At 37.1% G+C, this 22,440-nt stretch overlaps 1 protein-coding gene across 7 annotated transcripts in view; it reads right to left on the bottom strand.

Moving 5' to 3' along the window:
• Positions 1-910: 910 nt before the first annotated feature.
• The window catches only part of SEPTIN10 (septin 10), a 34,150-nt gene continuing 12,620 nt past the window's right edge, over positions 911-22,440 (bottom strand). For 2 of the 7 annotated variants that reach the window (XM_060769678.2, XM_060769677.2), the window contains exons 6-12: positions 18,224-18,385; positions 15,288-15,384; positions 14,881-15,049; positions 10,756-10,791; positions 7,814-7,946; positions 4,444-4,634; positions 911-2,179 (exon numbers count right to left, since the gene is read on the bottom strand). In XM_060769678.2, coding sequence (XP_060625661.1) covers positions 2,164-2,179; positions 4,444-4,634; positions 7,814-7,946; positions 10,756-10,791; positions 14,881-15,049; positions 15,288-15,384; positions 18,224-18,385 — 804 coding nt within the window. In that variant the 3' untranslated portion in view covers positions 911-2,163. Of the gene's footprint in view, positions 2,180-3,923; positions 4,245-4,443; positions 4,635-7,813; positions 7,947-10,755; positions 10,792-13,460; positions 13,538-14,880; positions 15,050-15,287; positions 15,385-18,223; positions 18,386-22,440 lie in introns of those variants that run through there. The other 5 variants (XM_060769683.2, XM_067466845.1, XM_060769679.2 and 2 more) reach the window with 5 other exon arrangements.

Raw genomic sequence — 22,440 nt, forward strand, 5'->3', positions numbered from 1 at the left:
GTGAGAAAGTTGAACAGATCTAGTAAAATGAAATTCCGAAGAGAAATAGCACTTGGAAGTACAAATGCAGAAAATAAACCAATGAAATATTGCTGGGGGCATAACAGGGTCAGGGTATAGAGCTCTGAACAATCATTAAACAACAGCAACAAAATATAGAGAGCAATTCTCTTTTCTGCCTCCTGATGTGTTTTCATCTACTAATATGCATAATATCGTAATAATCTCATTTTAAGCTCAATAGTACATCTATGAAATTATGTACACATTTCTTTCAGCTACTCAAAAACACATTGTCTTCAATTAGAAACAAAAGTTATAAAGTCTTTTTTTTATTAGTTTATACTCTTATATGTCAAAAAGAGAAACAAGAAAGCTGAACTACTGTATATAGAATGTCCACTTTCTATATACTGCTGGTTTCCTCTCACATTCCAAAATGTTCATGTAATGAGTATAAAATGAACACTCACAGGAAAATAATATATAGAAATTGCTGGAACCTTGATGTCAGTAGACCTCTCTATGAGCAAAAGAAACTAACCAAGACAGCAAAAGTTGTGAAACGGCCTGAAAGTATTAATTTAGAAACAGCAAGGGAACTGTTAAACTCTAGTTCCAACAAGTGATTATCTGTATTAGAGCTAAAGGACCACTAATAAAGCAATGTAATGGGTTAGAACAGTAAGGTCAAACTTGTGCCCCTCCACGTGTTTTGTACTTCAGCTCCCAGAATTCCTGACCATTGGACAACTTGGCTAGGGCTTCTGGGAGCTGGAGTCTGAAACATGTGGAGGGATACAAGTTTGACGCCTCTGAGTTAGAACAGTTAGAACAGTACACTACTTTGTTAGAACAGTACACTACTTTGTAAGACCAAAACATATTAGTAATATAGCAACATCAATGATTACAATTTAACCAATTTCATTTTATTTTTCATGTTATATGTTTTCAGCATTTCTGTAAAAAAGAGAGAGACAGCAGGTATCTTTGAGGATTACACATTTTGAGGCGTATAAAAAATTAGTAAATAAGAACTCCATAAAATTGGCAACCATATGTTGTCCCAAGAAATATGATAACTTTAGAATTAGTTATACTTACATTTAGAAGCAAAACGTTATACATTTAATTGTGAAGTATGTAAAAGTGAGCTGTTAAGATGCAATCCTATATACTCTGGTCTACAGAATATGCAAATTGTATAGTGTACAGACTTACTTTGAGTGAGCACTTTTGAACACAGTGGGATTTACTTCCATGTAAATAAAACAGTTTGGAAATAATTTACAGTAGCTTTCATGCAAGCTGATACAATACTGTTTTAAGTTCACAAAGCATTAAAACTGAAAGAACTCCTCACTGCAAGAATTGTGATGCATCGGGGGTACAAGTAAATTTGAACTTGCCAATGGTATGATTAAACAAACTCAATTTTATTTTATTTAGTTTTAATACCCCAGTCTTTACACAAAAGGATGATATGGAAGGTAGCTGGAAACCAAGAAAGAGTATTCAAGTAAAAGGCGTCTCTTAACCAAATGATCTTTCAATGTCTGTTTTCTCGTGGCACTCATGCTTGCATGAATACTGCAATGGTAAAAGCGACCATGATCCATTTTAATTCAAAAAGCTGATTATAATAATAAAACAAGAAAGTGCATGTATAAAAACTTCTTTAGAAAAGGAAATAGTTGCTTTAGTAAGTTTACACTTTTATACAGTTCAATAAATGTTTCAAAAGGAGATATTGAATGGCATATATCGTTGACATATCGAAAAAGCACCTTAAATCAGTTACAATACATATTCACCAAATACTTCTGTACTACAGTATTAGTAAGTGACTGGAATGAAAACTGTCTTATGGCACAGCATCTTTGGTGCATCACCTGAAAGTGTGGGCAACTTGGCCAGTAGTACGCAGTTCCCATTTTTAGGTACATGTCAACAGTTGCTTCAAAGAAATGTCCATTTAAATATATTACGGCAACAGCAACCTAAAGCACATATGCAATACTGATTGATTATACATTTTAATATACTTTTCCAATGTTAAGTAGTGGTCAAGTTTTCAAGTTATCTTGCACCTGAAGGGGAGAAGGGCAACCAAATTTCCTCAAAGAGAAATGCAAATAATTTCTTCTTGTCTCCTCAATTTCACATAAAGCCAGAGCTGAAACAAAATAAAAACCATTAGCACATTTCTCTACAGAAAGCAAAGATTATTTGTAGTACTGAAACCCATGCTTACATTGATAAAAACCAGATGGATAAAATTCTGAATGCTTAGAGAACTAGCAAGTAACACATATTTCTCCTGGTTTCATACTAAAAAAAAGCATGTCATATAAAAATTATTCTACTTGCTAACTTTCCATGAAGGGAGTAAAAATTCCAGTATAGAGTGGTGTATTTCAGAAACAGCAGCACAATCTGCAGTATCTACATAGCTAAATCAAACCACCCCCTGCATTCTGCCAATTAATGAGTTTTTAATATTTGTGAAATATACATACTATATTAATAATGTAACAGATAACAACATTATAGTTATATCACTAATGTTTTATACTTCTTTAAAAAACAGGACTCCTTTAATACAAAAATAAAAATAATTATGTATAACAGAAAATGGATGCTGTTGTTGTGTGCCTTCAAGTTGTTTTTGACTTACTGTGACCCTAAGAGAAACCGAACATGGGGTTTCTTCACAAGATTTGTCCCAAAAAGTTTGTCTTTGCCTTTCTCTAAAGGTCCTTCCAGACAGGCCCATATTCCGGGATCTGTCTCAGTTTTACCTGAGGCAAAACTGAATGAATTCAGATAAAAGTGGGATTTGGTTGACCTGGGATGGCATCTAGCCGCCACCCCCCCCCCCCCAAGGGAAAGCCTGGGGTTTGGGTTGGACGGTAAGGACAGAAATCCAGGAGGAACTGGGTTAAAATAACCCAGTTCCTCCCAGATTTATAGCTTGTCTGGAAGGGCCCTAAATCTGAGAAAGCCTCACTTTCTCAAGGTCACCCAGTGGATTTCTATGGCTGAGCAGAGAGCAGAACCCTGATTTCCAGAGTCATAAGCCTGCACTCAAACCACTACACCATGCTGGCTAATGAAAATAGATGTACATTATCATTATGTTGCTTGTTCCAAGACTACATAGAAACGACCAAGTTTTTCTCAAATCTATTTCTCTCTCTTTCAAATCAATGGGCAAAGAGCTGAGGCCAAAATTAAATTACAATAAGTACATTTTTGCTAAATCCAAATCCAAGTATAATTTGTCATTTAATTATCTATCTTAAGATATGCTTTCAAACAACTAATTCAGATATGGATTTCAAAACTACTATTCCCCATTCTATTTGGCCAAACCTCAAACTTCAAATAATTAAACATACTTTCAAGTTGCAATAAATTGTAATTACTACTGCTTAATGAGGAAGTGTTGTTCCTTGTATTTTAGGCACCATATTATAAAATCAAAGGATGTATTTGCCATTAACGTATTTTGTTTCCATTGTGTGCTTAAAGTTCACATCTGGATCTTTGAGTGTTCCATACAATAATACTAATGTGTGGTTCTGTATGTTAAACTTAAAATGAAATTGTCAAATCACTGTAGTTGCTAAACACAGAAGTACTCTGTTCCCAAAAAGGAGCTGAATTCAGGGCCATTATCTATTCCTGGTTTTCCAGGTGACAAAGAAAAATGTCATTTAACTGTGAACAAAAAGGAAAGGGGAAAAAAAACCTTGTTTGACACCACTAGTCCCATTCAGGGTCATTCTGCCCAGAATTCTAATTTGAGGCAGATTTCTAGTTTGAAAGTAATCAAAATTGTTAATATGCAACTATTCTATACTGCATATATAACTGCATTCTTATTACAGTTCATGGACATATTACACTGCATTTCATAATACATATTTTGTTGATAATTCCACAATATCTTCTATTATCACTTACAGGCTGCTGTGAGTTTTGGTACTTCTTTTTTTTTTAGAAAGACAGCCAATGAGATTTAAAGAAACCGCAAACTTCTGGATTTTTCTCTCTACAATTTTGAAAACTGACATACCCTAACCACATAGTATTGTCAAACTGCTACCAAATACTATTGGTGGTATTCCCTGGGGTGCATTCTGTCCCTTTCTAACTTCTCTCTCTCTTCCTGCATATTCATAACTTCCTGATCTCTGACATCAAAACAGAGGAGCTCAAGACGAAAACCTGGATCCCTTCAGAAGAAAAGATAAAAAGAAGAGTTCTTAACAAAGTGTCTCATTATATTGGCAAGAAAGGTTTCAAACAGTATAAAACATAACTGCTGCTCTACATATGTCATCTTTATTCATCTACAGTGTTAAAACAAAATTTGTCAGAAGTGAAAAGTATTAACTATCCAAATCCCAAAATCATCTGAAATTAACTACTTACTTTTTCCTATCTTTATCTTTTTTTAAGCCAACGGTGGGGGTAGCCGGAAGAGGCCTCCCTTGGAGTATGTCTGAAGCAGCCTTTCTTTTATTGAATGCCATAATTTCATCTTCCAAGAGCTTCCTTTTTTCCTCCACTCTTATCCGCTCTTCTTGATGAAGCCGTTTCAAGTGTTCGAATTTCACTTGTAGCTAAAGTCAAGTGCAAAAAAAGAAGAAGAAATTCAGCCACAAGGTGGTAGCCTAGCATTTAGCCTATGATGTTCACTAATCACATGGTAGGAACATAGAGACTAGTTTTCTAAACTAATACAAGACATTCACATTTGTTGATTCTCACATTCTAGTAAACACAAAACATTATTCAAAGGCTAATATCTTACAATTAAATCATACAATAACTTTTAAGTAGAAAATATGATCCTTTAGGAAATACTCCATACACAACCTCTTGTTTCTTATTAAATTGAGTACAATGCATTGCAAAGGACACGGCAATGATTTCTACCTTTAAAATTCCACCTTTCAAAGAGTACTGAGAGAGAAAGAGTGATGACAAAGGCTTTTGGTCAACAGTTCACATCAGAATTTTATATCTTGCTAGGTTACCTTTTGATAATTACTCATGAAATGCTGGTTTATATGATTTTCTGTATCCCTTTTTAAAATAAAGAAAAACTTATCATAGCACATGCTAAAGTTAGATTTCATATTTTACTCTTTGCCTGTTAGCTGAGTATCAAAATCAAGCCTACTAAAGAAAGGATTATGATTTCTGCATACTCAGGGCAGATGAGGATGATGATGGTGGTAGTGGTGGTGGTGATGATGATGATGATGATGATGATTATTATTATTATTATTTATACCCCACTTTATCTCTCCTGAAGGAGACTCAAAGCAGGTCACAATATGAAAAAAATAGCTTGTATCTGTGTACGTGTGTGTGAAAGAGAATATGTATGTGTGTATATATATACACACACACATACAGAGAGAGAGAGAGAGAGAGAGAGAGAGAGAGAGAGAGAGATCTGCCCTCAAATCAGTTTGATATCAAATAAGGGTATCTGCTGTTTTCCAAGAACCACCAAACACAGAGGCAGTTACAGATCAATTTTTAAACATGATGAAACAGAAGGAACAAAAAATGGATCATCTTAACCCTCACTACAGAATAAAATGGAGTGGGAATTTGGCAGTTTATTTGCAGGGGGAGATTTTGTACACTTGAGCACCTATTAGTTTACAGTATTGAGATTAAGAGAAATCTTGCCATTTGACATGCCACTGTTCTCTGGCAACTCCTAATCTAATGGTGGTATAAAACTGTAAGAACTCTATCCCATTTCAAACACACAGCTGATCTAAAAACATTCCTATGTTAAAAGGACTTTGTCTTTTGAAGGAAAGAGAAACATGTACAGCCATTAAGCATAAGAGGGGATAAAACACCAATATTTGGGGAAAGTACACTGTATGGTTTACATCCAGCAAATCCAAATTTCAATTACCTCAGTGCTGCCATTATGTCTAAAAAGTGCCAATCTGAGTTATGATGTTTTAAGAACTCACACTGATACACTGTAGAGTAGACTCAAGGGCAGCTGAATCATTTTCTTTTGCCAAACTTTGTACCTAATCATCATCATCATCACCATCACCATTATCAACTTTATTTCTATCCCACCATATCTCCCAAAGGGACTCTGGGCAGTGTACAGAAAAAATCGGCAAACATTCAATGCCAAAAAAATAACATAAACACTTCAAATAATAGACAATCAATTAGACAACATAAAAATATACTTGTAAAACAACTCAAAATAACAAGTGAGAAATTTAAATACACCAAAATAAAAAAAAAACTGAGCCACATTTCTCTAATGACTTTAACAGAATGTGCTATAAGATCATTAGTGCGTAAAGTGATATAGTGCCAACAGCCAGGTTTAGATCAACAAGCCCAGAGTTCAGCAATCTTATTCTATTGCACTCCAGAAGGTATTTTCCAAATGTTTTATTTTCATCATATATCTAACAATTCTCTACAATTTTCCCACTGCCTAATTAACATAAAGTTCCTTCACATTGGCTGTACCACGAGCCTTTGAAGGGGAAAATGGTCTCAAAGCTAATTGACCTTCATTTGTCAGAAATGACTCTAATACTATAATTACACATTTCCTTATTTGTATATTTCTAGCCCTATGGAACTCAGTGAAGCTTCCCTCCTTGCATTAAACAAGTGCACTGTCTGTAAGACTCGGTCTCTGTCTTTACCTAATTTTCACACCTTGTAGAAATAGACTTCAAAAATTGATAGCTATTTTGCCTCCATTTGCTTACGGGGCGCTCAATCAGTGTGTAGGTTTCCAACTATCAAAAGCCAGCATTACTGCAGCAAATGGGGCTGAAAATAAAACTGATAAACTCACAGCAATATTACAGAATAGACAGACTGTTGCCCATGAGGGGAGCTCATCCTTGGCATAACATATCAGAACAGACTCCAAATCTGAGCATTATTCCTTCTCATACCAAATGTGATGGTCTTATGCTGAATCTGGGGGCCTCATGCCAATCATATTAAAAGAATAAAGGAAATATTCAGAAACAAAAATGAGGTTTGGGACTTGTAAAAATAGCTTAAACTAAGAAAAAAATAAATCAGAAACCAGAAGACTGCATCTATAATGCAAGTTTTCATATGCAAGGAAGTGTATATGTGCAGTTGCACTGAGGAAAAGTAAGGGGGATGAGGTGAACACATATTAGCCCAGAAAGATGGCTAGCCAGTGTCTGTGAGTTTGCTGTTTCCTCCTTTCCTAGTGCCCCTGTTCCCCATCTCACTTCATGTGCTTCAATAAAGCCTAGGGAGAAATTAAAGAGAGCAAAAACACACAGCCCTACACACAATATTAAGTAAAACAATAAGGGGAAAGGGAAGAAGGAAAGCCTGCCACTCCTGACAAGGCAGAGGATGAGAAAGGAACTACTGTATATGCAATGAAATTCAATCTTTTAGGAGTGGGACATTTAAGAGAACAATATTTTGTGCTGACTTAATCCCAACCTTGGGTAATAACCCAATGCAGCCAAAGGACTTCTTTCCACAACAGTTTTTGCTGGAAAAGAAAATGCCCACTGCTCAGTTTAAAATTTGTCTCTTCAACAGTGGAAATTCAAAAAGCAGAAACAATAGGTAACAGCTATGTAGGAGATTCCTCTGAGCATGCTATTTCATTGGGTCCTTACCAACATATGTTAATTTTTTCTAAAACAGACTTTTCATTAAATACTGGATACTTTGTGCAAGCTGTTCAAGCCACCACAAGTACCAGATTGCAATCAAAGACAGACACACTTACCTCTCGCTCAGCTTCTTTTAGCAGTGCTTCTTTCTCCTTGACTCTCTGAACAAACATTTGCCTCATTTCTTCTTCTTTCTGCTGTAATTCACCCAGGAATTCGTGACGTTTAGCTTCGTATGTCTCTTGTAAACTAAGGACCATAAAATGTAAAACAGTCACCATAATATATAGGAGGCAACAAACATGCAACTCCTATTCCAGTCCATTTGTGCACAATTTTAAAAATACATTTTATCTTAACCTACATTTGGGTAGACTTTAATCTTTTCAAGAAAACGTAAACATTTTTTTAAATGAAAAGGCATTACTCCATTTGATCTTAATCTTAATAGCAAGGACGCAGTCCAGCTGTGTCACACAACTCTGCAGTTCTGAGGAACAATTAAAGGAGATGGCAACACAAATTACGCAAGCTGTTACAAGAAATGCACTGCCTTTGAAAATCTTCATTTGAGATGTTATGCGACTTATGCCATTTGTAGCAAGTTAATGGTCTCTAGTAAAAAGAAAACATTTAAAGCCAAACTGCCATGTGCAAAAGACCACACCTGATAGTCATATTACTTTCTTCCAAAATATGGGAGTCAAGATCAATTTTGATTTTCCCCCCAAACTCTAAATAGCGGGTTTCAGATATTCCTCTTTTTTCATATTGAGGATTTAAAAATAATAATAATAATAACATATGGTATCTGGGTATGGTTACTAGGGACTATATAATTATGACGAAAGATTACAAGGAAGGGCATTAACTGCAACTAACTGGTATTGAAATGTTGAGAGCATTTCTCTTCAATTTTAAAACAGCTGCACCTATTCTCTGAATACAGGTTTCTGAAACTACAGTTGCACAAAACTAACAGAAAAAAATTCAATCAACCAATAGTGGACCCAAGTTTGTAATTATCAACATATGTAAAAGGTATTACAGATATAGTTGTTTACCCAAGGCCTCAGTCTGGTGATTCCTCAATCCACAGATAAAGGTACTATCATACGTAACACAGAATGTATAGCAAGTAAAATATGTGTAGCTTTTTTTCCTTTACTATACTATTGACTGAAAAAAAATCAAAAGCTAATAGTCACATGACTGTTTCGAACTTGTGAAGGAACACCTACCTGCCAGAAGGCTTTAGAGAATAAAATCATGTTAGCAATGAACATAACATAAATTAGAGAAAAACCAAATTATCTTTAAAATTAGTGTTTTTGGGGACAACCTAACCAATCTGCTTATATCACTTGACTGAGATATCTATTCAACAGAATTACTGTGACATTTCAATGCTAAAATGCTTTCTGAGGTTGACATTTTCTCCTTGTTTGCGGAGCTTTTCAGTACTTTTCTCTTCTTCAACTGTCAAGTTAGAATCGCTTCTGCTTTAAAAAGCAACAATTGAAAGCTTTCTGCCAGATTGCTAGAAGTGTCTCTCATTTCTGACATACTTATATCCTCTGAGTTTTGTTCCCTATAAAAACCCTTGCCAGTAAAGACACTGTTCTGAATCAGGCAGATCTTAAAAGAAGAAAGAAGTCCAAAGTTGATTTCCATCCCTTTGCAACCAAATACAATGGCAAAAGTTGGAGGTTTTCCAAACCCAGCACTTGCATGATCCATTAATGGACAATTGGGAGTTTTCATTGAGATTTTATTTTTATCATTTAAAAAAGAAAGAAAACAAAAGCAACCTTTGTGTTGCTAGTGCATTTCTTTATATCACATCTAGGAAGCATCACTTTTCCTATCTCTCTCTCTCTATCTATCTATCTATCTATCTAAAAACATCTCTTTTTCTCCAAGCCTCCTTTTATGTGGGGATTATAAAGTCAGCTACTGAGTCTTCAGTACCCATTTTAGGCTGCATCTAAAAATTGATTGCACATATTGTGAATCTGCCTTCACTTCAGTTTGGTCAGACAGACATCCTTCCTTAGATAATCATGTTTAGGAACGACTGGCTCTTCTTGTTTTCAAGAGAAGTAGGCTATTTAGAGTGCCACTTAGCTGACTATTGTGGCAATTATGGAGCCACATTACACCTCTCACCAAATAAACTTTAACCAGATTGATTCCATGCTTTGCCAAGTTTAAGGGGGAGGAAAAATGCCCTCTGTAGCATGGGAGAGATCAGGAAGAAGGGTCAAAAATGGATGCTGGATTCAAAATGGCACATATGTATCATCTGAAGAATGCTGCACAGTTTGAAAGATGCATCAACTCTGGCAGAAAGCTACTTCTATACACACTGTGGAAGATTAACTTCATACCGGCAGCATCAGATTCTTGAATAGGCAAAAACACAAACAAACAAAAAACCAAGATCATCCTTCCAGATATGCTACATCAGAGGTAATAGTTTCCATTCCCTCCAATGACCTGAACAAATTCTTCTCCAGAGACAAGAAAGCTAACTGCCAACTATTATAGACTATTATGTCTTCTAGCCTCACATACTAGATTCTGTAATGAAAGCTGTATGTTAATATGACAACTGCTGCTACAAATAAGACATTTACATTGGACTCTCATTAAGAAAGAAAAGATGCCACATTAACTGGTTTTTATGAACACAGGAGGCTACATTATACCAGATCAGACAAATACTGTCTGCTCTGACAGAATGTGGGTCTCCAGGGGTCTCAGGCCAAGGTCCGTCTCATCAGCTGCTACTGATCCTTTAACTGGAGTTTCAACTTGGGATATGCAAAGCATCTTTTCCCTTACTGAGCTATGAGTGCTTCTCATATCTGCAAGGTAGTATGTGAGTACACACTTGAGAATATTTTTAATATCATCATCTATTGGCCAAAACCAGTAGTGGTATAATGTCTTTATTAACTCATACTCATCTCTTTCTGAAAGACAAAAAATAATAGTTTATTTATCCATATCCCTAAAACTGAAATCAAGCACACTACACTATAAAGCTACATACCTTTCTCTACGAGACGTCTTTTTGCTATCTGGCATCCTAAAAACAAAGGTGTAAATCGATCAAGTTCTGTTTCTGTCTAAAGAGCCTAACATCAAAACTTAATCTACATTTATTCAAACTATTACTGAGTTCAATGGAACTTCAAGAAATTTCTGTATTGCATTACAACATTATTTTATTTTATTCTTACTTGGAGAAGGATATCAATATGGATGCCATTCAGATTATAAGATTTACAGATTAATTATATATATTTTTCTTTCAGAAATACAGAAATAACATTTATTATTTGGAGTTTTAAATTCGTGCTTACTAATAAAATGTATTCATATATGTCTGTAAAGTTCCCATGTATGAGGACCTCTATGATTAAATACTGTTGCCTTCTTACCAAGGATTAATGGACCAAAGTTTCCAAGTAGAGTTTTCCCTCCATATTTGTGGGTTTAACTTATGCAGATCTTATTATTTAGAGATTTGATTTATATGCTCTCTCTAGCAATCTTTAGGTCCTCTAACATGATCATTCAGTCACCCTGGAAAACCTAGAGATTTCTAGAGAAATGTTCTCCCAGGTTTAAAAAAAGTGGTTTTATGCATGGTTTCCCCCTTTTGCAAGGGTAATGTGCACCTAACCTCTGTAAAAGTGGAAAGCCTACTGTTGTGCAGTTCCTCAAAGTTGAATGACAAATATCACATGACTAGTAAGAAGATAGAGTTAGACTTCCAATGGAGGAACATGGGACAGGTATTTAAGATGCATACAAAAACCAGTTAAGAGTAAAAATTGAGCTTTAAATCTGAGACCCTAGATAATATCTTGTACTTCTGTCAGCATTACCTGGTACTCATTTTAAATTATGCACCCAATGCATAAGACTGCTCCAGGTAAATAGTTATAAGAGTTACCTTGGCAACTAAATTCTACACCAAAAGTAGTTCTAAGTAGCTACTCCCCTTCCTTTAAGCACCAAAGCTGAAAGACCTTTCTTATGAAAATTTAAAACGTTTAATCAAGATGCTGCATGATATGAACTATAATAACAACTTTCTCCACACATAATTAACAGCAAGTATTAATTAAAAATCTACCAATGTATACCTACCTTATTTTAACCCAATAAAAAAGGAAAAGCATGTTGCCTGTAGCACATTTAATACATCAAACCAATATATTTGAGGGCCTGTTAAACACATATACTTTAAGCTAGTCATTAGTAAACATGTGGAATAGCCTAGCACACCAACTATACCCACCAAAAAAAGAAATTGCTCAGCAATTGCAAGATGCCACGTGTCTATACAGGCAATTAGTTATATAGTATAAATAAAGAGCTATGGGTTTTCTTCAGTCACGGCTGTAGAACTGCTGTAGTAGTACATTGACTGGTATGAATTCCCTCTTGCATTGGTTACTGCTGTTTCATTTCATTTTTTATTTATCATTTTCAAAGCAGAACAGCTGTTTTAGGCACCTTTTTCTCTATGCACACTCTATTTCACTCTAAACTAGGCTATCTGATGTAAGGGACTGGCAATTCCATCCCCCCACATACACACATCCATGATCAAATGTGTTAAGAGACTAGCAGGAAATCTGAACTCACTGGATACATCTGTTTCTTTCCTTCCTGGAAACTTTCAGGGACTGGCATCAGTCCATGGACTGCCACTGGCACTGAAATATCAGCAAACTTTTCCCTACAGTATTGGTCTGTTCCTAATGTATCTTAAGAACAATTTAGTCATATGGCGTTATCAGTTTTACTCATTTCAAGCTGTGCCCTTTGAAGATTGAATATACAACTATTCAAATGTCAGCAGCTCATTGAAATAAAACATGTATCTAAACCTGCTAACAGAATCTACTTAACAGTTATCAGAACTTTCCATTCATATTATCTGTTCAGCTTCATATTATCTGTTCATTCAATCTCATTACTTCCCACTATTACATCCCCACAAATCTTTCAAGGCTGTTAGCTCTGTTATGTAAAAAGATGCAGTCTTAAATTTAAATTGTCATCAGTTTTATCAAGAGAAGATAAAGCCTATGAAGAGTAGATCTACTTGTTTACTTTCTCCTGATGCAGCCTTTTAGTTCAGAATTCTTTGTAACCGTATTTACAGCCAACAAAGCAGAAGGCTGCAATGCTTTAGCTTACATATATTGGATGTAAATTTTAAGGAAAATGTTGATTTTTCCTTTCCAGATCTAATTACATCATTTAGTAACTTGACAATTAGTTATATCCTTTTTTGCATACTATCCTTTTTATACACAATTCTTTCAGCTGGTCTTTCAGCCTGGTGCCAATATGCTAAATTTTAAAATAAATTAATTAGACAATTGAATTTAAAAAGTGCCACTGTAATTTAAACAATCCCAGATTTCTTGTTCTAAATTAATTACATTTTCAAATGATATTCTGAGATGATCTAAGTAAAATCTGCAGCATTTTCAATGTCAGACTTGATTTATAACAGCCAGCCATCATGATCCACAAGATTAAAAAAACCCACAAGGAAGCAATTAAAGTTGTGCCACAAGTTCTAATCTATTCTATAGTGACAGTACAGCAACCTTTTCACACTCAAAGTCCACCGGCCGCATAGATTCTATTTCAGACATTAGTAATAATAGAAGAAGAACAGTAAGAAGGAAATATAATGGAGAAAGGTTATATAGTAGAGAATGTACTTACATTAGTTGCAAAGATAAAAGAAAAAGAAAAGAGGATAGCGAACATGAATGAAGAACTGGCACTGCCAAAAAGGAGTTCTGAAAGAAATCAAAAAACATCTTAGGTCCATCTTCCTGACCTCCAAATGCAATTAATGTTGAACAATTTAACAAAGAACAACTCTTCCTATTCTCTGCTGAAAATATCATTACAATGTCTGCCAGCAATTTTCACAGTTCATAGGAGGCAGACTCTATTTTAATGTATGACCACAAAAGCCAACAGGGTACTTTCTGACACAACTTCCAGCAGCTCAACTGCATATCCAATAGACTATTCATATGATTAGAACTGTTAACATGATGGCAAGTTTCCTTTGCCATTAACTCGCTTTCTTAACTGGCACATAATCCCCAACTGACTTTTTAATAATACTAACTCCACTTCAACTTCTTCCATGACTGCAACTTTCACATGATTAAACTCTCAATGAATTAGGGTAGCCTCATCAAATATCCTAATCCATATGATAACTAGGTTTGCAGTTTAAATAAAATATAGAAAAATAGATACAGAAATAAAATAGACACTTATCTCTCAATCACCATTTCAAATGCTAGACTTCTATATGGATGTGTATGTATCTTCAAATCATCTGTTGACTTACAATGATTCCATAAATTTCATAGGGTTTTCTTAGACAATTAATACTTAAAGGTGGTTTTGCCAGTTCCTTCTTCTGAAATATAGCCTACAGCACCTGGTATTCATTGGCAGTCTCCCATCCAGGCATTAACCAGGGCCCCTGTGTAGCTTTCAAGATCATACAAGATCTGATGACTTTAGGGTATTTAGGTTTCGACAGATAATTTTAAAGGTGATTCACTTTTTGTGTCGAGAGAAGCTGGCCAAGCCTGATTGATGCCAACTAATCACACCTCGGGGAATGATGTGAACAGGGGATAGGGGGGTGAAGTATACAAAACTAAGGCTTTTTTCTAACAGAAGACAGAGAAGGGAAAGATTACCTAGGAAGAAGGAAAAGCTGTAATAGGACAGTCAGCCAAGAGAAAAGAATTCAATTGGTTCTGAGAAGCTGTGAATGATTAAATAGTTCAGAGATATGATCAAATTCTACATTAATAATTTTTTACTTTTTTATTCTTGTTTCTTTTTTTTCAGCTCTGTCTGACTGTTCCTGTTAAGTTTGGATAGAAAGTGAAATCATGCTTATCACAATGAGCCTACTGGACAGCACAAGCTCAAGTACCCTATCTAAGCTCAAGTACCCAATCTAGGGGGTGATTTTGTGAGGGAAAGGGTCAAGATCGGTGATCAGGGTCCAAGGGATTGGACCTCTTCCCACTCTTGTTGCTGCATGTAACATATCAGAAGATGGAAATGCTTTTACCCTTGATACAAATAGGCTTCACTCCTTTACCTTACAGGTTTGTTTTCTGGACCAGTGTCTCGGAAACCCATCTGTTCCAATTTGCAACGCCGGTACAGTTCATAGTGGCTCATGTGAGTCTGCTCTCTCAGATCTTCCATGTTTGTACAAATCAGCATTTCCCGGAGCTTCACAAAATCACAGTGGTGCTCATTCTCCACTAATGAAATAAAATGGATTGAAAAATTATAAGTATACTATTAGCATAGGATGCATCCAAAATACATTGCTCTCACTCAGAAACCTCTATAAAATAGGAGGAAGGGAGGATATTAGATTGTTGCAAAATCAGTAAAAAATGAATTAAATCAGTTGACAACCAAATGATTAAACAAGTGAAAGAACTTTTATCTGCTGACATTAACTCTTGACAAGTAAGAATTCAAACTTTCATTTACCTTGTACAATGCCCCAAGGATACTGCCGAGCTTTTACAGTTTTGTTTCCAATCTTTATCTCTTCCATACTCCCCACTACAGCAAAAGGCAAGTATCCCTAAGACACATACATAAGAATAAATAAAATTTGTTTTAATAGATCAAACATTTGCAATACATATTTTGTCAGTACTGTCTATCTCGAAAATACAGGAATTTCAAAATGCTGCAGTTACAGGGAACATATAATTTGCTTTTTTTTTCATGTCAGGAGCGACTTGAGAAACTCCAAGTTGCTTCTGGTGTGAGAAATTCTCTCTCAAGGACCGCCTGTAAAGACATTGCCCAGGGGACGCCCGGATGTTTCGATGTTTTACCATCCTTGTGGGAGACTTCTCTCATGTCCCCTCATTGGGAGCTGGAGCTGACAGAGAGCTCATCCGTGCTCTCCCTGGATTCGAACCTGCGACCTGTCGGGCTTCAGTCCTGCCGGCACAAGGGTTTAACCCACTGCGCCACCACGGACTCCTATATAATTTGCTTATTGAATAGCTTCACAATCTACTGATTCATATCTTTGTGTTTTTTATCCTAATACCAGTCTACAGATTGATATTTAGAAGCAAGAGTAGAAGAGGTTGGATTCAATTTAAACTGTGTAATGTTTACAGCAAGAGTCAGGATAATGTCGTGATTCGAATGTTGCAGGATGATTCTGGAGACCAGGGTTTAATTTCCTGTTTAACTTTGGAGGCCCACAGGCTAACTACACATTATCAGCCTCAGAAAATTCTGAGGTAAAGTTGTCTTAGGGCTGTCATAAGTAGAAAACCACTTCAAGGAGCACAACAACAGAAGAGGAATCTATAATAGCTTTATGTAAGGCTTGGAGAAAGACAATACAGAGGCAATCTAAGTGGCAGCAATATCCTAGGAAAGTAGAGGAATTTCAAGTGAGATTCCCACAGATTGTGACTAATATTATGATCACCAACTGGATTTTTCCCTACTGTTCTGTAAATTTCCTCTATTAACTTTTAGTCATCTACAGAAAGGCGCTACAGTCACACACTCTCAGTCTCAGAACCCCTACCAAAGAATTCTTAATTTCTAAAAGTTAGATAAATTAGAATCAGGTGGTTCCTTGTATATGCCATTCCTCCCCACATCTTTTCCCCTGAATGTACTGAGAATACAAAAATCTAGCAGAAACAATTATGGACACTTGGGTACCCTCTCAAGCACTAGGTAACAAGTGTTCCACATTCAAACACTTACATGCTATGGGGATAGCTACTGACAGTCTATCTTCAGCATAAGCACTCAAAGAAAAAGACCTAAGAGCCTAGGAATAGCTCTTGCTCAGCTTTACAAAGAAGTACTGTATATTTGCTGTTGGCATAAACTCCTATAATACACATTCCACATAGGATTTATTGCCCTCTATGAATATCTGGGAAAGAAAAAAATACAACATAAAATGCCCCTCATAAACTAGCATTTGAATGTATCTTTCTAAAATTAGGTAGAATGCCAAAGAGGCACCAAGTAACTCCAGGAATATTTGGTTTCTATATCAAGCAGATTGTAGTCAATGCAATATTAGTTTATGGTTAAAAAAATATCCAAAATGCTTTGTAATGTTGAACAAGAAAAACTGACATTTCTTGTCACACATGTCCTCTACAAGTAGGAAGTGAGTCCTACTGCCATATACTCCAGTTCAAAGCAGATAATGTGGGATTTTATTCAGCTGTGTGGAAGGAGCCTAAGAAAGAAACAGAGGTAAAACAAAAGTGCAGGTATGATCTCTAGGGCCCCTTCTACGCTGTCCTATATAATAATAATAATTAATAATAATAATAATAATAATAATAATAATAATTGTTGTGTTTCAAATAATAATAATAATGTTACCCGCCTCTCCCTGCGGCTCAATTCCAGATTATCTGTTTTAAACTGGATTATATGAGTTTCCACTGTCAGATAATCTGGGATAAGGAGATAATCTGGAATCAGATCCTGGGATATAAGGAGAGTGTGGAAGGAGCCTGGGACTCCTTCTGTCACTAATTAGTTTATACTAGGGCTTCTTAAACTTTTTACACTTGAAGCCTCTTTTGGCTCAGAGATTTTTTATGTGACCCTAAGTATATAGGTATATAGAATGGGCATAAAAATCAAACATTTACAGGTAATAAATCAGCATTTGCAAAGCTTCCTAAACAGGCTGATTTCCCTTTATGTAGGGTATAGCTACATAACAGCTCCCGCTGGCGCAGTGGGTTAAAGCGCTGAGCTGCTGAGCTTGTTGACCGAAAGGCCGCAGGTTTGATTCCGGGGAGCGGCGTGAGCTTCCGCTGTCAGCCCTAACTTCTGCCAACCTAGCAGTTTGAAAACATGCAAATGTGAGTAAATCAATAGGTACCGCTCCGGCAGGAAGGTAACGGCGCTCCATGCAGTCATGCCAGCCACATGTCCTTGGATGTGTCTATGGACAATCTCTGCTCTTCGGCTTAGAAATGGAGATGAGCACCACACCCCAGAGTGACTGGACTTAATGTCAGGGAACAACCTTTACCTTTAACCTAGGGTACAGCTGAAGTAGTTTATGCACAGCCCACTGTAAACACTGCACATTGTTGCTAACAGATTTGTATAAATGGATAGCATTCAGAAACCTTTTACTGTTGCCAAATTTTTCGTGACCCCAACACTGAACTAGGGGAACCCCATTTAGGGTTGGGATCCACAGTTTTAGAAGCAGTGTTCTTTACAAATGTTGATACCTCTTAGCTTGAACAGCAACAGCATAGAATCCTTGAAAAAGAATGAATTAAAAAAAAGAAACACTTAGCAGGAATGTTCAGTTATGAATTCTACTTTTATATAACTTTGGGGAAAACCATAATGACAAATAATGACCACTCAAATTGTGGAATCACTAAAGTACTTACATTCATGGTGGCATTAACTTTAGCAACAGTCTCATCGTCTGTTGGAAACTGGTATATTTGGACTCCGTTACTAACCAGTTCACTCATGATTTTACTCTTAAATCTCTGTAGTTCAGATTTAGAAACTGTATCTGCTTTGGCAATAATTGGAATAATATTCACCTATTAAAGAAAGAAGTATCAATAATATTGTAATATTTTGGAAACCTGCAGTATGAGGCTATGAAGAAAGACATAATAATAATAGTTATAATTATAATAACAATAATAATCTTTATTTGTATTCCACCCTATCTCCCTGAGGGGACTCAGGGTGAAGTGGTAGTCATATATGTCAAACATAAGCATATAAAGCTAACCTTTTTATACAAAAGTTCCTTCCACAAAAAGGCAAATTACATTTTAACTTGAACAGAAATTTGCCTTTCCCGAGTAAAAGCTTATACAATAAATCCATTCATGTGTGTAGTTCATCTGAGTCTTCATGCATACTAGCTAAATGAATATATACTATGTTCTGAGGTTTCTTAAAAGTATCAATTCTAAAAGAGAAGATTTAAAACTAGATTCCAAAATAAATAGAAGCAACAAGTTATCAAAGTATGTACTGGTATACATGTTTATATCTCTGTGCAGTCCATCTAATTTCCCCAAAAAGGAAAAGGAAACATGAACAGAAAGTACTTTCCTAGGGTAATTCCAGACAATGGTAAATTCTGCTATGTCCTGGGTTTAAAAGCTCGTGCTTTCCGTGGGCGTTGTCTACATGTCCTCCCAGTACCTACTGGGAGGATAGGGAGAAAACCCCCCTCCCCAACCCCCCCAAAAAACCCTTTTAAAATTAAAGAATTTATCCAGCTGCCATTACCATGGTGCCGGAGCTCTCCTGGCACATAGGAATGGCACACCAGGAAAAAGGGGGCCAGGAGCAATTTTCCTCCTCCCCCCGCCCCCTTTCTCCTGGGACGTCATTGCTATGTGCCAGGAACCTCTGGCACCATGCTAATGGTGGACAAATATTTTTATTTTATTTTTAAAAGGGGAGGTTGGGGAGGGGGTTGGTACCCTTGCCATTTTCCGGGCTGATTTAGCCCAGTAAAACGCATGACTGCTGTCTGGACTACCCGCTCCAAAGTCCGGAACTTCTGAAAGAGCAGACCAGACATCTGGAATAGTGGGTTTGACCCACACCTTTCTGTCTGCTTCTCATCCTGCCTAAAGAGAAGATTGTTTATACTGCTACTTGGAGTAAAATGTCTCTTTATAATCCACAAATGCTTATTAATTTTTTTTGCTTCACTCAGCTCTGAACTCAAGAAACAAATCTGTCAAACCATTTTGAAAAACACAGATTTCCAGTTAATTATCAGTCTTCACCACTGGAGATTCACCAACTATACCATTTGAAAAATGCAAGTGAAAGAATTAAGTAATGTACACAAGGTAAGTGAAGTTTGTAGGACATTACTAAAAGTGAAAATGTGACGAAGAGACAGTAACAATGAAATTGACCATGCCCATGCCCCAACCCTTTGTTTGTTTGTGATCTGTTCTATTATTTCATTGCTTACGAATAACAAACATTCTCCTGCCAATTTAGGCTAAGAATAAACCATGTGAGACTATTTTTACTATATTAAAGCCTGATTCAAAGTTGTTAAATCATATTCTTATAAAGCGACCTACTGCTTTGAAAAACCTTACTACAGAATACGCAAGTTTCCTAACAGAAATAAAAATGAAAGACAGAACTGGAAGAAAAGCTGTCATGATTGAAGGAAAAGACACTGAGAGCTCTGTTAGCTGGTAGTGGAACACAGAGAAAAAAAACGGAGGAAGAAACAGAGGAGTCATAATAAAAAGCTGGAAATGGTACAAGAGAATACAACCTATGTGATTGTAGACAGTTCACCTACAACATTTAGAGAATTTTTGTTTCCTGTCCACAGCGTCTTCTTGTTGCCATTTGCTTGAAAATACTGAGTATAACTGGTATACAAAATTGTCAAGAAACCCAATTCAATAACATCTGACTCGTATTTGAGAAAATTTGAATCAAGGCCTCAGGCATAGAGTAAACTGGGGTCCTTTACACACACCCATATAATCCAGAATATCAAGGAAGTTGCATGTGCAAGTGCGATACACCTCCCACAGCCAACCCAAGAAGTACGCTCACACATGTTGTTGGGATAAACAATGGCCACAACTCATTTATTGATAACAGGAACAAGGGTTGGCACCCAAGCATGGGTCCTGGATCACAATCGGGCAGCCCAATACTGCCTGATCCTACACACACCGGGGTGCCGCCGGCACAACACCGGGCAAATGCAACTCGGCACCCCTGGGACCACCGGGCATCCCCCCTTTCCGCTAGGGGGGATACCAAACCAGATCCAGGGCCCGTGCCCCACGCCAACAAGGAGTTGTGACAAGGAGCATAAAACAAACAAGTAACTGTTAACAGGTAACCATGACAAGGTAAACACCAACAAAAGTTAACTGCCAATGAAAACATGAACCGCCTGCAGGGTGGGTGGGATGGCTCAGCTGTTGCAGGCCCAATGCCTGCTGGGGAGCCTGGGACAGTCTTATGAAGGCTGCCCACAAAGGAGGGAGAGGCCAGCTCAGGCCTCTTCCACGGCGGGCGTGGTCAGTTGGCCATTGGCCCATTGACCTGCCGACGGGAACCTTCCCGCCAATAGAGGGGGCTTCTGGGAAGAAGAAGCCCCCCCTAAGGCAAGAATGGCAGTGGGGGACACCCTGCACCGCAACTTCCTGGCCCAGTAAGTCGGGCCATGCCTTATAATCCACAATATCTGCTTTGAACTGAGGATCTGATCCCAAGTTTTCTATTTATTCCAGATTAACTGGCAGTGTGGACGCATATAATCCAGTTTAAAGCAGAAAACCTGCAATTAGATCCTGGGATATAGGGCTTTTGTGGAAGGGCCCCGAGTGTAGAAAAGGCAAAGCCACACACTAAGGAGCAGTAGAAGCCCAAGCCTCTGTCCCCCTAGCTGTGAGTACCCTTGCTGAAAAGTCAGAATAAAGTTTGGAGCTGGAAGAAAAAGAACATAATGCTGCCATCAAAGAATAAAAGGCATTCAAGTTCTCCACTTTGATATCACCACTGCTACTGTCGAAACTTCAATCCCTGAGAGAAACTGCACTGCCTTTGTGTTTCTCCTACTAAAGTGAAGTGGGGGATCCTGTGGCTCCACTGGCTAGCCATCTGAGGGAAGTTCTCGGCCAGGAGTTTTGTGTGGGTACAGGGCTGGCACATGCCTTCCCTCTTTTGAGCTACTTGTTTCCCTTTTCTCCTCCTTGCTGCCCTGCCACTGCCTCCTTTTTCTTCTTCTCCTCCACACGTCATCAATCCTGCCCTTCATGCTACCAACGGTGAAGTGGCTGTTGGGCTAGAAGTATGAGCAGAACACAGACTGTTGTGGGGCTCTTGCTTGTTCATCCATAGGAGATTGCTTGTACAGTATTGTATCTTAGGTACATGCAAATACAGGTATTCAAAAATCCAAAACATAAAATGCTTCTGCTCTCAAGTATTTTAGGTAAGGGATACTCAACCTGTAATTACTTTTTAACTATTAAATTTGATATATATTTAATGAACGGTGATAAAATCTAGATGTATGTGACCCAGCATGCAAGTCTTCCTCAATGATGGCAACAGTAGAGAAGCACACCACTGCTGGCAATCAAACATCTACGCACATAGGGATGTTTACTTGGCAGTCATAACCAAAAATGTAGATCAGATAACCCAGACCCAGTGACTCATATAAGGATAATAAAACTCAAATCACTATAAATAATGTATGTCAACCATGCAAAAAGAAAAAAGAAAAAAAAGGGGGAGACAAAACAAAAAAAGATGGGACTTGCATCTTTTGCTTTCATGGAAAGTTGACAGACATATTATCTTATAGCATCTTTTAGCATTTCTATCTGCTTAGTTCTGTTGCTTTACAAATTTTACTCCCTAATGTATTGTTTCTTTTAATCTCATGAATGCATGAGATTACTACCTCTGAGGATGCTTGCCACAGATGCAGGCGAAACATCAGGAGAGAATGCCTCTAGAACATGGCCATATAGCCCAAAAAAACCTACAACAACCCAGTGATTCTGGCCATGAAAGCCTTCGACAATACAATGCATTTTTATGTTACATGTTAAAAGGGGACGTTGGGGAG

The sequence above is a fragment of the Anolis sagrei genome, chromosome 3, assembly GCF_037176765.1.
Source record: "Anolis sagrei isolate rAnoSag1 chromosome 3, rAnoSag1.mat, whole genome shotgun sequence".
Taxonomy (NCBI): domain Eukaryota; kingdom Metazoa; phylum Chordata; class Lepidosauria; order Squamata; family Dactyloidae; genus Anolis; species Anolis sagrei.